At 54.0% G+C, this 13421-nt stretch overlaps 4 protein-coding genes across 4 annotated transcripts; 2 read left to right on the forward strand and 2 right to left on the reverse strand.

Moving 5' to 3' along the window:
* Positions 1–247: 247 nt before the first annotated feature.
* On the reverse strand, positions 248–4040 carry BDZ83DRAFT_632815 (adaptin N terminal region-domain-containing protein). The gene is made up of 5 exons (XM_060508999.1): positions 3913–4040; positions 3381–3807; positions 2899–3319; positions 850–2845; positions 248–787 (listed from the first exon to the last, which is right to left on the reverse strand). Exons 2-5 carry the CDS (start codon positions 3683–3685, stop codon positions 639–641), a joined length of 2871 nt encoding a protein of 956 aa, XP_060361211.1. The 5' UTR covers positions 3686–3807; positions 3913–4040; the 3' UTR covers positions 248–638.
* A 374-nt stretch (positions 4041–4414) lies between these two features.
* BDZ83DRAFT_755432 (mago nashi) lies at positions 4415–5170 on the forward strand (the record flags this gene model as incomplete). The annotated part of the gene is made up of 6 exons (XM_060514609.1): positions 4415–4452; positions 4511–4548; positions 4614–4709; positions 4763–4826; positions 4881–4968; positions 5030–5170. 6 exons carry the CDS (start codon positions 4415–4417, stop codon positions 5168–5170), a joined length of 465 nt encoding a protein of 154 aa, XP_060361212.1.
* A 4066-nt stretch (positions 5171–9236) lies between these two features.
* BDZ83DRAFT_18705 (vacuolar import and degradation protein) lies at positions 9237–10914 on the forward strand. The gene is made up of 4 exons (XM_060501563.1): positions 9237–9983; positions 10041–10191; positions 10253–10610; positions 10681–10914. Exons 1-4 carry the CDS (start codon positions 9420–9422, stop codon positions 10745–10747), a joined length of 1140 nt encoding a protein of 379 aa, XP_060361213.1. The 5' UTR covers positions 9237–9419; the 3' UTR covers positions 10748–10914.
* Positions 10915–11051: 137 nt separating this feature from the next.
* BDZ83DRAFT_18718 (S-adenosyl-L-methionine-dependent methyltransferase) lies at positions 11052–13325 on the reverse strand. Its single transcript, XM_060501565.1, has 5 exons — positions 13247–13325; positions 12876–13183; positions 11717–12567; positions 11420–11625; positions 11052–11314 (listed from the first exon to the last, which is right to left on the reverse strand). The coding sequence occupies exons 2-5, from the start codon at positions 12987–12989 to the stop codon at positions 11154–11156; spliced, it is 1332 nt and encodes a 443-aa protein (XP_060361214.1). The 5' UTR covers positions 12990–13183; positions 13247–13325; the 3' UTR covers positions 11052–11153.
* Positions 13326–13421: the final 96 nt, after the last annotated feature.

Below are 13421 nucleotides of genomic sequence, written 5' to 3' on the forward strand. Positions count from 1 at the left end.
CTTCACTCACAAATGTGTGTGGTCTCTTTCTCTTTTTAGTTATTAATAGCGGTCATTACGATCATCCAATAAGCGAACCTTTCCTCCAAGGTGTAGGGCAGCGATGAGTGGCTGTCACTGCGGAGAGCTACAATACCAACAATTACTCATGATCTGTCCAGCCTTCTTGTGTGTTGTAACAGCTGTTTCCTCGTGTGATGTAGGAGAGGGAAATAGAGACGATATTTACACTGGACTTTAACACCTCATCCACACGCTCACACATAATCTGCCAAATTTCTCGCATGATGATAAAGAGCATTTGTTGAACATCAAGAACATCTCATTTCTACCTACTCATGACGCCTGACCGGGCTGCACTTTTTACTCTAACCTCAAAGAGAAAAAAAGAAGAGAGGACAAGCCAAAACTGCTCTTTCTCCTCCCTCCTCATCATTCCCATTTCAACGCAACTCGACGCTGTCGGCAAGCCAACCGCCCACTTGTTCGCTTTTCCCCCGGCATACACCGTCGAGAACTCAACACTTGTCTTTCTTTCCCGGCTCTTCATTACACCTGTAGGCTTGGTGGGCCTCAGATAGCCAGGACGATACGCCGTAGTCTCCGCATATAGCCTTTCACCCCCTTTATCAGGTCTCTTATGCCGCTGAGCCAATCTTGTTGAGTCCCTTGAGGGATCCCAAGCTCAGGGCCAGACCCTGCGATCTGCTTCTTATTCTGACGAAGCCGTTAATCGGTCCGTCTTCGCCTTCCTTCTCGATACTCAAGTTGGCCAAAGCATCCTCGCCTACAAAACGTGTTAGCTTACAAGTACTGTACATGTCAATGAAATAAGGGAAGAAAACTCACCGAATACACTGCGAGCGTACAGGTTGGCACTCAGGAACTGGCAGTCGCCCTTCATGCTGGCTTCGGGGGTCAAGCAGTTCATGTTGGTCGCCGCCATCAGCTGCTCGAGGAAATCGCGCAGAGACTTGGCCTTGGAGTTGATGTTGACCTTATTCTCCCACTCAAACTCGGTCCACATTGTGCGGAACTGTGTCTCGGTACATGTTGCCGGCTGGATGTAGTCCATAATGTCCACGTGAAGGTCGTTGAGGATGACCACGTTCGTATCCGTCGAGTGAGCACCGTCGTAGACGACATTGCCAAAGATGACGCCAGTGTCCGTAGAGGACACCTTGATTGTGCACTGCACGTTGTGGAAGTCGTGAGGGCCCAAGTTTTGTGTCGTCGGCCGCTCGACAACCTTCAGGTCACCGAGAGTGGCAAACTCGACGGAGAGGTTCTGAAGCGTCTCCATCGTCTGGTTGACCAAAAGGACGTCCAGAACGATATCGAACTGGTGCACCTTGACATAGGCCTCGGCGTACACAGGGTCGGAGAAACCGGTGAGCTGCACCACACGGCTAAGCTTAGAAGAAAGATCCTCAGCGGTGGCCTCTCCACCTGTTGCGCGCTCCAGGTCGACCTCGATCTCGTCAAGGCCATCACTGGCATTCTTCTTGGAAAGCTGACGGATCTGAACGACGTCGTCGACCTGGATCGCCGTCTTGGCCTTCTCTACAGCCTCCTTGGCGGCCTTCTTCTTCTCCTCAGCCTGGACCATCGCTCTGAACGCCTTGCGGGTGTCGTCGAGATAGACAGTCTCGAGCTCCTTGTTCTGGGCGAACTCGGCGAGCGAGCGAACGCAAGACATGATGCGGTCAACCGAGTCCTCGTCAATGGGAGCCTTGACGAATTGCGACTGGCCGACGCGGATGATGGAGATCATGATAAGCATGGCCTCACCGCGGAGAGCGTTGGTACGCGCTGACTCGGCAGAGATCTCGGCGTGGCGCATGACCAACTTGACGAGGGTGGCAGAGAGAACGGTTGCGAGGTAGTAGTCGCCATCGAGAATCAGCTGGCGCAGAGGTGGCTTCTGGGCAGCCTTGACAGCCTCCAACTTGGCGGCAACAGCAGACTGGCTGGTCAGGGCGGTCTCGGTAGCGTAGGTTCCGTCGGCAAGAACCTTGCGCGAGCCGGTAGGCGCAGCGGGCTTCGAGTGACCGTTGACCTGCTCCTTGTTCTCCTCCTCGCTGTCGCCGTCCAGGAGTCGTTGTTCCGAAGCGAGAATCGGGATCTCGCCGAGGCTGGCACGGATGCTCTTCCATGCATCCCGAATGTCGCGCTCCTCCAGGGAGTATTCTCCAATGATCCACATGATACCTCTGTACACCTTTCCGGCACGCACCTCGCTGAGAGTAGCAACCAGCCTCTGAACGATCGGCTTGCGCAGCTTGGGGAACTTTTCCACGACCTCCTTAACGAAGTTGATGACATCAACGGCTGAGGTGTTATTGAAGTCGGCGATGAAGTCCATGAGCAGATCAACGACGCTAGCGGCAACCTCTGAGAACTTGATGGCGCACTGGTGGATGGTATGGATAAGGAGCTGGCGGTACTCGGTGTTCTTTTCGTACTCCTGGTCGACAGTCTTGGAGAGCTCCTTCTTAAGCAGCAGGACCACCTCCTCGACGTTCTTGCTTGACACCATCTCAAGAGCGATATCCAGGGCCTTGCGTCTGACATCGATATCGGGGCTGGAAAGAACGCGGAGGATCTCCATAACCAAGTCGTCCAAGATACCCTCGTTCTTTTTCCGCAGCTGATCAACCCGGTCAAGCACAATGAGCTTGACATTGTTATCGGCCTCCTTGATGCTGAGCTCAATGAACTTGGCGGCCGCGGCCTTGACAGCGACAGGGTTGTTTGTGAGGGCGGTTAATGAGGAAGCGGCTTCGTATACGACGGTCGAGGTGTTGGCTTCGAGGAGGTCGAAAATAAGTCTGAGATACCGTGCCTAATCAATGTCAGATGTGCGCCAAGGCAAGTTCCTTTCTCGGTTCGCGTTACCTTGTTCTGGGAGTTCTGAACGGCATCCTTGCGGATGAACTCAAGCTCAACAAGCTGCAGCAGCTCTTCTGCGTTGGGGATACCCTCGAACACCGTGCTCAAGTAGAGCAGTGCCTTCTCGTGGTCGATGGAAGCGAGCGCAGCGAAAGCGTTGCGCTTGCATGTGGGATCGTTTTCGGATTCGAGGAATGTGGCAATGAGCTCTGAGGCATCGGGAATCAGGCTGGCAGAGTGTGTGTAGATGGAGGAAACTGCAAAGACGGCGTTCTTGCGCACGTAGACGTGGCGGTGCTCGAGACATTGTCTGGCGGAAGAGAGGAGAGGCTCAATGAGCTCGGCTTCTCTAAGCTTGCACAAGAAGCGAAGAGTGTTTCCCCGGATGTACTCGTTGGGGTGCTGCAAATCGTTTCTGATACCGTTACTGAGGCCAGAGTGTCAGCAGGGGTGCAGCTGCGAAGGGAATGAACGAGCCAGCCACGAACCAGACCAAGATCATTTCCTGCTTCAGCTTGCCATTGGAGTCGAGCTTGGGGCAAATCTCGTAGTAAAAGTACAACAGCTTCTTCAGAGCCTTGTGCTTCGAGGGCATGACGAATCGGATGATGTGCATGAGCAAGTTGGGCATGGGATCGCCATTGAGCATGATCGTGAGAATGCGCTTCATGGTCTCGACTTTGCTCTCGTCGGTGCCCTTCTCAAGCTGCGTGCGCAGGTCCGAGAGGGAGGGGACGTCGGCGGCATTGTCCTGGTGCACCAAGCTGTACGCATTTTCCAGAAAGGAGGCCATCGTGGCGGGTGCGGTGTGATGTTGCTGGCGAGGTGCCGGCGCTGTGGTTGAGGACGTGTTCAAGGGGGAGTTCGGGGGTTCGAGTGGGATGTATCGAAGCTGGGCGGTGGGGATTGGACGGTCTAGGGACGGGGGTGGAATACGTGTTAGCTAAGGGAAGCTGTCTATCACTGCGAGTTTACAGCCCAAAGAGACCAAATTTCGGGGGATTGGGAGATAAGACGAACTCTAGGCCATCCAGCGAGACTATCCTCTTCCACACGAGTCCTAGGGAGACATGCGTTGCCTTGTTGTGCTGTGTTGAAAGCAAAAATTAATTCCGATACACGGCTCGGTAGCTCGTCTCTCTCTCACACTCTGGCCTCCATTTCGTGAATATCTGTCCCTGGGCATCTGCGCCGGACAGGTGTCACTTACTTAGGTAAGCACACGTGATTCAGGTGTTAATGGGACTCGACCCCTTGCCGCCTTCCAAAAGACGGGGACGGAACGGATTAACTGGCCACAACCTGCCTTGACGGGCAAGAGCTCTCCATTGGCGACTTGAAGAAGCTTGGACCATGTCGGATCGGACCCCGCTACCCTACCGGCGAGGCACCGCGGGCTAGGCTGGGCTGGATGGGGACCATCCCGCTTTTTCTTGCATTCCCATCTCCAGCCTTGCAGCTCGAGGACATCAGCCGTGACATTTCACCGACATTGCCAATCGTCGTCCACACTGCTGTCACGATGGCGGCCCCCAACGACCAATTCTACCTCCGCTACTAGTATGCAGCCAGAGCTTTGCACTATACCAGGCATCAATCAATGCTAATCGAGATGCAGCTCCGGTCACTCTGGACGATTCGGACACGAGTTCTTGGGTAACACCGAATCCCAACCCCACTATCCGGTTCTTCGAGCAGCTTTCTGACGTTATTACCACCAGAGTTCGACTTCCGTGTCGTTGGCGATGGACGAAGCGCAGTTGCGCGTTATGCGAACAACTCCAACTACCGAAATGATAGTCTGATTCGTAAAGAGAGTACGGCGCCTTTCCCCTAATCCACGGCGAGCATCACTAATGGCAACATGTAGTGTGCGTCAGCGCTCTCATTGTCGACGAGATCAAGCGCATCATCAAGACGAGCGAGATCCTGAAGTACGATACCCGATAGCAACCAGCCCCGGATATACGCTGACATACAGGGTGAAGGGAAGATGACTCAAAGTGGCCGCAAAAGAACAAGGACGGACGTCAGGAGTTGGAGATTCGGCTGGGCAATGACCACATCTCCTTTGAGGTGGGTTGAACGCGACTTTGTTGGACTCGGAGCCTCGGACTGACTGACGTGTTTCGAATAGACGGCCAAGATCGGCTCACTGGTTGACGTGACAGAGTCCGCCGACCCTGAGGGTCTGCGCGTCTTCTACTACCTGGTGCAGGACCTGAAGGCGCTGGTGTTCAGCTTGATTGCGCTGCACTTCAAGATTAAGCCCATCTAGAAGGGGACAAGTCGGAGAAGAAGAAGGCGTTGGGCTAATTTGGGCGGCAAACGACAAAATACTTGGAGATACCCCGGAGGACTGGGCCCGCAGCTGTTCTCCTTCCCCCTGCGAGAACGCTACGAGCCGGCCACGAGAACGTACCATGACGAATGAGCCCGCATATGACCTGCGGAACGAATATTGTTTTCTAGAAAAAATGCATGATGCTGCAAGTCGGGTGCGTGGTGGAGGGGTCTTGGGCCCTTCAGCTCAGACAACGAGCTGGCGAACGGACAGACGGGCAGGCGAGAAACTAGACAGCCCTGCTGGTCGTTCCTCATACGAGGTCAGACTCGGGGAGACCAGACTGCATGGCTCCTGGTCATGTGTAGTGAGGGGAAAAAATAACGAGATACGGTTTTCACTATTGATGCACGCACGCGCCCCCTATTTTGATGGTGTTTTTTGAGGTTGAGTGTTGACGATGGTGATGTGTACAAGACTGAGAGACGAGGAAGAGTTTATTTTTCAAGGTGGCATGCGGCCCGCTGTCCAAAGAATTTCACACTTGTTGTTCGGTCAGTTTTGTCTTCATGGGACCGCCGCGCTTGGTTCGGGGATAGAGGTGGTGCGGTTTGCAGACAATGCCAACAGTTCGAGTCAGTCTCTTCGCAACGGCGCATTTATACCAGGCAAAGGCGTGTTACAGAGCACGCGAGCTGGGACCAACAGCGGTGTCTTTTCTCGGGCTAACCATACTGATTGACGGACAGAACCCAGCAGGGTGAAGGGCCATTGAGGCGTGACGGGAAGAAGCCGGTACCTGGGGTTCGGATCGCGCCAAAAGGGGGGAGCATGGAAGGAAGGTGTAAAATTCGATGATGCGGCGTTGAACGGCGACGCCGATCCCAGGTCGTCTTTTATGCGATGAATGTGTATGATGACTACCTGTTTGCAACTAGAGACACATGCCATTGAGCATACCAAACGTGAAAGCTGACCCAAGCTCTTCCCCTGGAAAGTGTCGAAGTATTAAAAGGGCACGGGAGGAAGGTAAGTTCACCGATGCAAGGTGAGACTGGGAGAACCCGTACTCACAGACAGTATCAACAGTGCAATGAAGAATGCGAGTTCCAAAAGAGAATTACGGATGGTGACAGGGAGTTACTTGGTCGGAGAATATGACCGGAATCTCAAGTGTAAGGTTAGGGATGGATGAATAGAGTGAGTGTTAATCTGCACAGCCCTTCTTTCAACATGAGGCTGAGGCTTAGACGTGGGAGATGGGGCGGGTAAGGTGAGCTCTTCTACCCTCTTGAAAGTCTGGAAAGTCTGGAGGTTCAATTCTTGAGTCACCGGGGACAAGGGCCGGTGGGAGTAAGGAACATAGAGTTAAAGAGGCGAGACGACTCTCTATAAGCCAGGCTGATAGTGTAGCTTCTCTTGAAGCTACTCAGGCCTCGTGTGTTGTAGGAGCTGTTCCTGTGAGGGGGACCTATGCGCGTGTTGTACATCTACCCAAGAAAGAGGACAGAGGCAGAATGAGACTAGGGTGTGTACACAGTAGGTGGGATGAGTGACAGAGAGGGGAGTGAGAGTGCTTTGACAGTGTCTGAGGGCTTGGAGTGCAGGAAAGAGGCTGCAGAGCACAGAGTTTGGCCCCAGTCTGTGCCCGTTGTCTCCAACTCTTTGGATTTCAGCGCCCTGCCGAAGCCTCCGTTCCCCGCCATCTGAGGCTCTTGGTGCTGTGTTCTTGGAAAGTACATGCTGGAGGGCGGGCGCAGAGTAAAGTCCGCAAGCCCGATGATTGAGCCTTGGCCCCTAAAAGCTCAACTCGTGAGGTATTCATGTTTGAAAGATGCCCAAGGGAACTTGAGGAGGAGCAGAACAGTAGCATACCTAACAGCTTGCTGAATCCTGCAGGGCACATAGTGCAAGACTACAGGGCTGTATTGCGTTGGTGTCGCGTGCCATTGTCGTGTTCGGGACATGACGGGAGGCATGTATGAATAAAGTATATGAAGGAGTGAGTGTCAGTATGTACTTACCTAGGTAATTACAGCTATGGACGAATTATAGGTATGACATACGTTGCTAGAAGAGGACAAAATGGACGCTGGCTGCCCGCCAACCGCGCCTGTGGTAGCTGTCAACGTGAGTAAAGTAGCACAGTAGGTAGTCAAGTGTCTTTCTTTCGCGACGCTTGCAGCCCAGCAGTTCGTCCAACACGAGCCACCGAGAGTGAAAGGCCATTTAGCTGCCAGCCAGTTACTCGCCAGCTCGCTAAGGGTCTAAAGTTTCTGTTAGCTTGCGCCATGAGCCAACGCGTGGGACGCCAGAAGCGACAGGACGTCGGTTCGTGGGAGTCACGGTCATGACAGTTGGAGATACACCACGCCATCCACGCTAAATTACCGACGATTACCGTAGCTCAGTGGCGTGGCAGTGACAACTTGTTAGTGCGAGAGGGGACGACCGACAAGCTTCGCTTTACAGCGGCGCCGTGGCGGAGAGAAGGTAGGTAAATGAGGGCGGCGCAGGGCTTGACAGCGCAGAAATGGCACAGGCCGGGAAGACCCTTCCAACGTGGCTAGCGGTAAACGACGCAGATTGAGGTGTCCCCGCGTCTCACACGTCCCTTCTTTTTCTTTTCCGTTTCTCAGTTGATTAGGTAGTAGCTGAGGTAGGTAATTGAGGCACTCTTTCATAAAGTAGGAGTACGAGTGAGCAATGAGCTTTCAGGCCGCGAACAGAAGGCGGGGACGCAGGCGTCATCAGCTGCAATGCATTGACTGCAGCACCTGCCCGCCCTCATTCTCCCGCATTTCATCTCACCCCTTTGGTCACTCACACCCATTTCATGTGTGTTCAGATTATCTACAGATAAAGATATGCAATCGACTGGTGATGTGTGATGGATTCAGTCGAGACATTTCACTCATCTCATACCTCTCAATCTGTACGGTCTGCATGTAAACAAATTCTCCAAGAACCTCAGCAAAAGTCATGTTGTAGGAACAATCGCGCAAAGCAAAAGACCTCAGCCAGCATTATTACTTCAATTACTGGGTACGAATACAGGTTATCCCGTCCCATCCCTCGTTCTCTCCGCGGGTCCCCGTCCGTCCCAGTTCCTCCCCGGTCACGACTCACCCCCAATCCTCTCTCATGCCACGCCCTCTCACTCTCACTCTCACTCGCACTCTCAGTGAAAAAGGCTTGAAGCTACGGAGTACTTACTGCGTACAGATAGATACGTACAGACGCCCAACACCTGGAGTACATGCCCGTTGTACCCACGGTAACCTTACCACGCCTTCCACGCCTTCCCCCCTCCAATCCCGCATCCTAATCGTCACCCCCCGTCCCATTTCCCGTGCCTTGGTCACTTCATCGTCCTCCCGTCCTGCTGGCTGTACCCAGTCACCACCTCATTCCACCTTGCCTCAAGTTCTACCCGTCGCTGTCGCTGTCTCTATTGCTTGTTGCTGGCTACAGTTCCTGTTGGCACTGTTCTTCAATCTGTACGGATACAGCCACTGCAGCATTGCTGTGGACAACCCTCCCATATCTCTCGCCCACTTCTGCTACATACCTAGACTACGGCCCAGACTCGCCTTGTCTTCGTCACATCATCAGTCATCCGTTGCTTCTACTTTGCATTTGATATTCCCCTCAAAGCCAGAAAAGCTTCGTCATCCGCGACGTGCTTTGCGACCACTCAGCGTATCCTCTGCGAACCGTAACTCCAATCATCCTCACTCACCCACTTATCGTCGTCCTGCGACTCTGCGGCTACCTACAAAGTTGTACCTCGTCGACTTCTGGGGTGGTATTTTTTCTCGACCAATACCATTCTCGCTTCCCCCGACCGCTTTCTTCCGCTTGGCAGGCCTGTGACTTATTCGGCCCCAAAGTCACCAATTGCTACAAGTGGCCTGGCCCCAAATCTACTACTACTACTACTCCTCCTCGCATCCCGTCGACCGAGTTGAGTTTTGCCTCGACTTTCGAGCCCGCGACCGCACAATTTTGCGGCGAGCCACCAACCATCACCGACATCGCACCGTCTCCCGTCCGTCACCGACATCGCCAACTCTCCAGCAGCGCCGTCGCTCCCCCTGCTGCCATCATTGCGGAGCCCTCGACCCCCTGCCGGCGGTGAACCCGCACCCGTTCCCCGTCGACGCGACCGACCCCATCGCCCGACTTCGACATCCACCGCCGTCCTCGACGACGACACACGACCTCATCTTCGAAGCCCAACATGCCGACTCCATCTTCCAACCCTCCTCCCGACCCTCATTCGCCCCGATCACACAGTTTCTCGACATGCCCTGAAGATAGCAGCTCAAGATCTCCACAACGCAGCTGGCGGCCGCCCACCAATGCAAGTCAGGCGCCTCCCGAGATGGATCCCCATCACGACGACCCCATGGACGACGACTCGTCACTCGCCCCCGTCAGCGCTCCAATGTCACAAGCCGAGGGCATGAGCACAGAGGTCATACTCGATGATGAGCCCACATCCGCCGTCTCGTCCTCAAGATCCACCACCATGTCGCCGAGACCGCAGTCGGGTGACACCGCCAACTCGTCACCGGCGGCCGATATGGAGTCTTTCAAGCATGCCGAGTCTGACGAAGAGGCACACACGGCCGGTAACAGGCTGAGGACGTCCCGGCCGGACGGCGCGAGGCGGCACGACCCAAGGCTATCGCCGACTTCGGTACAACACGAAGACAACAAGGGCATGGAACTTGATGTCGACGATGTGTGGGAAGAGGAGCTCATGGCGCCCTCCATGGGCTCTGACTTTTCCAACATGCGGGTACGTGCCTAAATGATGCGGACTAGCGCGCCAGTGACTAACAAAACGCCTCGGCAGATTATTCCATCAACGGCATCTTCATATCTTCGCCCAGGAAGCAAGTTCCACGGAACGCAACAATCCGAACGACAGGTATATGATGTGCAGGTTGAAATCAAGCACGTCGATCTTCGGGAGTCGTTTTTATGCGGCTACCTGCGAATCCAAGGTACGAAACAACTAGCTTCCCCGCTCATCGTGTTACCCGTTGCTAAACTCTATGTCTGTAGGCCTCACCGAGGACCACCCCACATTGACGACATACTTTGAGGGCGAAATCATTGGCACCAAATACAGCTTCATCACCGGACACGAGAGCTGGGGCGCCACCGACAAGATCGATCTCAGCCATTGGGGCAAGTTCAACGCCTTCCGCCCTCTCCAGAAGCAGGCGCGCAAAGGCCCGGTGGTGATCCGTGATGTTGCGCAAAGGGAGAACATTTTTATGCGTTGGAAGGAGCATTTCCTCGTCCCTGACCACCGCGTACGCACGATTTCCGGAGCCAGCTTTGAGGGCTTCTACTACATCTGCTTCAACCAGGTCAAGGGTGAAGTGAGTGGAATCTACTTCCACTCGAAAAGCGAAAAGTATGTGCCGACTGTACCCTCCAACGAGCTTTTTGAATTCGTCTTTTAGGTAGCTAACAGTTTTTGCTAGGTTTCAGCAGCTTGAGCTCAAGCACGTGGAGGATAGGGGCTGCTTCGGCGCCATGGAATTCAGATGAGATCAGACACCAGATCAGGGAAGGTAGGGAAGAGGGAGATGGGAAAGGGTGCAGGAGGCACGAGCGCGACGCCCAACTCTATCCGGTGTGTGCGTGTGCGCGCGCGCCTGCAGACTGCGGGAGTGCGTCTGGCTGGACGCACGCCTGTCTTATTCTTGTTTTTTTTTTTTTTTTTGCAAATGATATCAAATGACGATGCCATGGTACGCCTTGGGTATGAGTATGGATATATTCCAAGTCCAAGCGATTTAAGGGAGGGAGGGGATTACGACACGTACAGGAGAAAGAGAAACGCATAGTATTATCATTATTATTTCTTATCGGGCAAACGGTCATGGCATCATCAAAGAAGGGGGCTGGGTATTTGCTGTACTTGTCTCTTTTTTTTTCTTGGTTTCTTCTTCTATCAGGCTTCTTCTTTTTCAAACTTTGTGAAGTAACCCCTTCGGAAGGGGTTCAACTCATCTGCTGTTGTTCCTGCTACGAATGTGCGCTTGTAGGCCGCCAGCCTTTCCGGGTCTACCTGGCTGTCGGGGATGCGCCGGTATGTGATGAGTCGACGGGACCCTGGTTGGGAGTAAGCGTGACTGTTGTAGCCTGGATAGGGGCAGTGATTCTGGATGGAGGGATGGAGTTCGGGTCGGCAGATATTTAATGATGGAAATTACTCACATTTGTTGAATGGTTGTACGCATGTGACGACGATGTCGAGGCGTGGGTGTTGCGGTGTAGGGATCTCCTGGTCCTCGTCGTTGGCGGTTGGCATCCAGAAGGAGAGGCGGCCGCCGTCGACGAGGGTCTCGGAGGCGAACTCGAGGATGTCGTCGAGCATGGCGAGGAAGCTGTACGGCTTCTTGGGGGCGATGAAGTCTCCCGACCTGGTGTTGTCAGCATTCTTGGTTTCTCGTCCATCATGGCAAGATTGAGAAGGGTGGAAGAAGACAAAACTGAGGAAAAGGGGTCACCCACTTATACCGCTGCTTCCCAGCCTCAACAACCCACGGCGTCTTCTCCGGATCCCGGCATCCCAAGACCCTCAACCCCTCTCTCACACCATACGGCGGATCACACACGATACCATCAAGCCACCTCACCCTCCGTACCGGCGTATTCGTCAAATCTGCCGTCCAAAACTCGCCAATACGCTCTGAAAGCCCATACTGCGCAAAGTTCCCCTTGACGCTCCTCTCCCCTCCACTCCCGCGGATCGCCCGCCCATCAATATCGCTCCCGAACCCGAGCGCCCCGAAATGCGCACACGCAACGGGGAACGAGCCCGTCCCGACAAACGGGTCGTAAAACAGTTTTCCAGGCGCCGCGTGCGCGAGGTTCGCTGTTACCAGCGCGAGCTCCGAGTCCATTGACGTCGTACTAATGTACCCCCGTTTCTTGAGGTCATACTTCAGCGACAGAGAGCGTGCTCCCGTGGCGAGGAAGCGGGCTAGGTGGACGCGTTTGGGCCCCTCTGTGCCGCGGAGGTCCCAGTCTTCGAAAATTGTGAGGTGCAGCTCTGGGGTTTTGAGGTCGATTGTGCCTTGGAGGGGGAGGTATTTGTAGCCGTTTATGAGGGAGACGAAGGAGGCGTGGGGGCGGGAGGATTGGTATGTGTCGAGGGAGAATTTGAAGGTCGAGGAGCTGACGGCGGACCAGTCGAAGGTTGTTGATGATGGGGAGGCGAGTTGGGATTTGAGGATGGGGTGGATGGCATCGTGGGTTGGGGCTGAGGCGAGGAGGAGGTGGATGGATTGGGTTAGGAGGGAGCGGGCTACGAGGCGGGGGGCGAGGTCGATTGAGGGGAGGGTGATGATGCAGAAGGGGGACTGGATGGTGTTAGCTGTTGTTTGTGAGATTCTAGGTGAGGCAGAGTTGAGAGGATTTGGGATCTTGTGATCTTGGTGGTGAGAGTCTCATCAGGGGTAGATGAGTGTGAAAGAGGCCATGTGTGGTAAGTTGAGAGAGGGGGCCAGCTCAAGCAAACGAGACACATGATGAGCATATGCAGAATATACGATTACACACCAAGAATCCTCCTTCGTATGAGCCAAAAGATTTGTTGTAAAATAAGAAAAGGGAAAATGCAGTGAGGTTCTCATGTATGTAAAGAAAGACGGCCATTTGCAAGACTCACATCTAGACTGTACTCGATGACCTTCATGTCGATGCCCTCTAAATCGGCGAGGGCTTGCAGCTCTGGTAGCCGAAAGGACTCGTGGGCCTGGGAGAAGCGGACGAGAAACTCCATTATGAAGATGGCTGGAGAATTCCTGGTGGTGATCTCATCAAGGGTGGTTTGCCGTTCCTCTCTGTCATGAGACTCAGGTCGACTCGGGTGAGTGAGGAGGGGCAGCCCGTTGGAAAATCCTGGCGCAAGCGCGGGGTGGAAAAATGCCCCTCGTTTTTTTTGGTTCTCTTGCGCTCAGATGAGCTGTGTTCGGACTATCCTTAGTATTAGCACGAGTAAGACTCGGGGCAAGGATAGACAGAGGTCTCATTACTCACAGATCTGAAAGGCCTTGAATTACCCTGTAGTTATGTCAAGAGTTCCCTTTTTTTTCTGGTGCTGTTTGGAAGAAACGTTTGCGCAGTGCCTCTCATCCCGCTGACTCGGAAAGATGGTATTTTCTGAGCGCAGAGTCACCCGGATACACACACGCCCTTGTAAACCAATCATCAG

This window comes from Colletotrichum acutatum (assembly GCF_030867785.1).
Source record: "Colletotrichum acutatum strain CBS 112980 chromosome Unknown BDZ83scaffold_101, whole genome shotgun sequence".
In the NCBI taxonomy this organism is placed as follows: domain Eukaryota; kingdom Fungi; phylum Ascomycota; class Sordariomycetes; order Glomerellales; family Glomerellaceae; genus Colletotrichum; species Colletotrichum acutatum.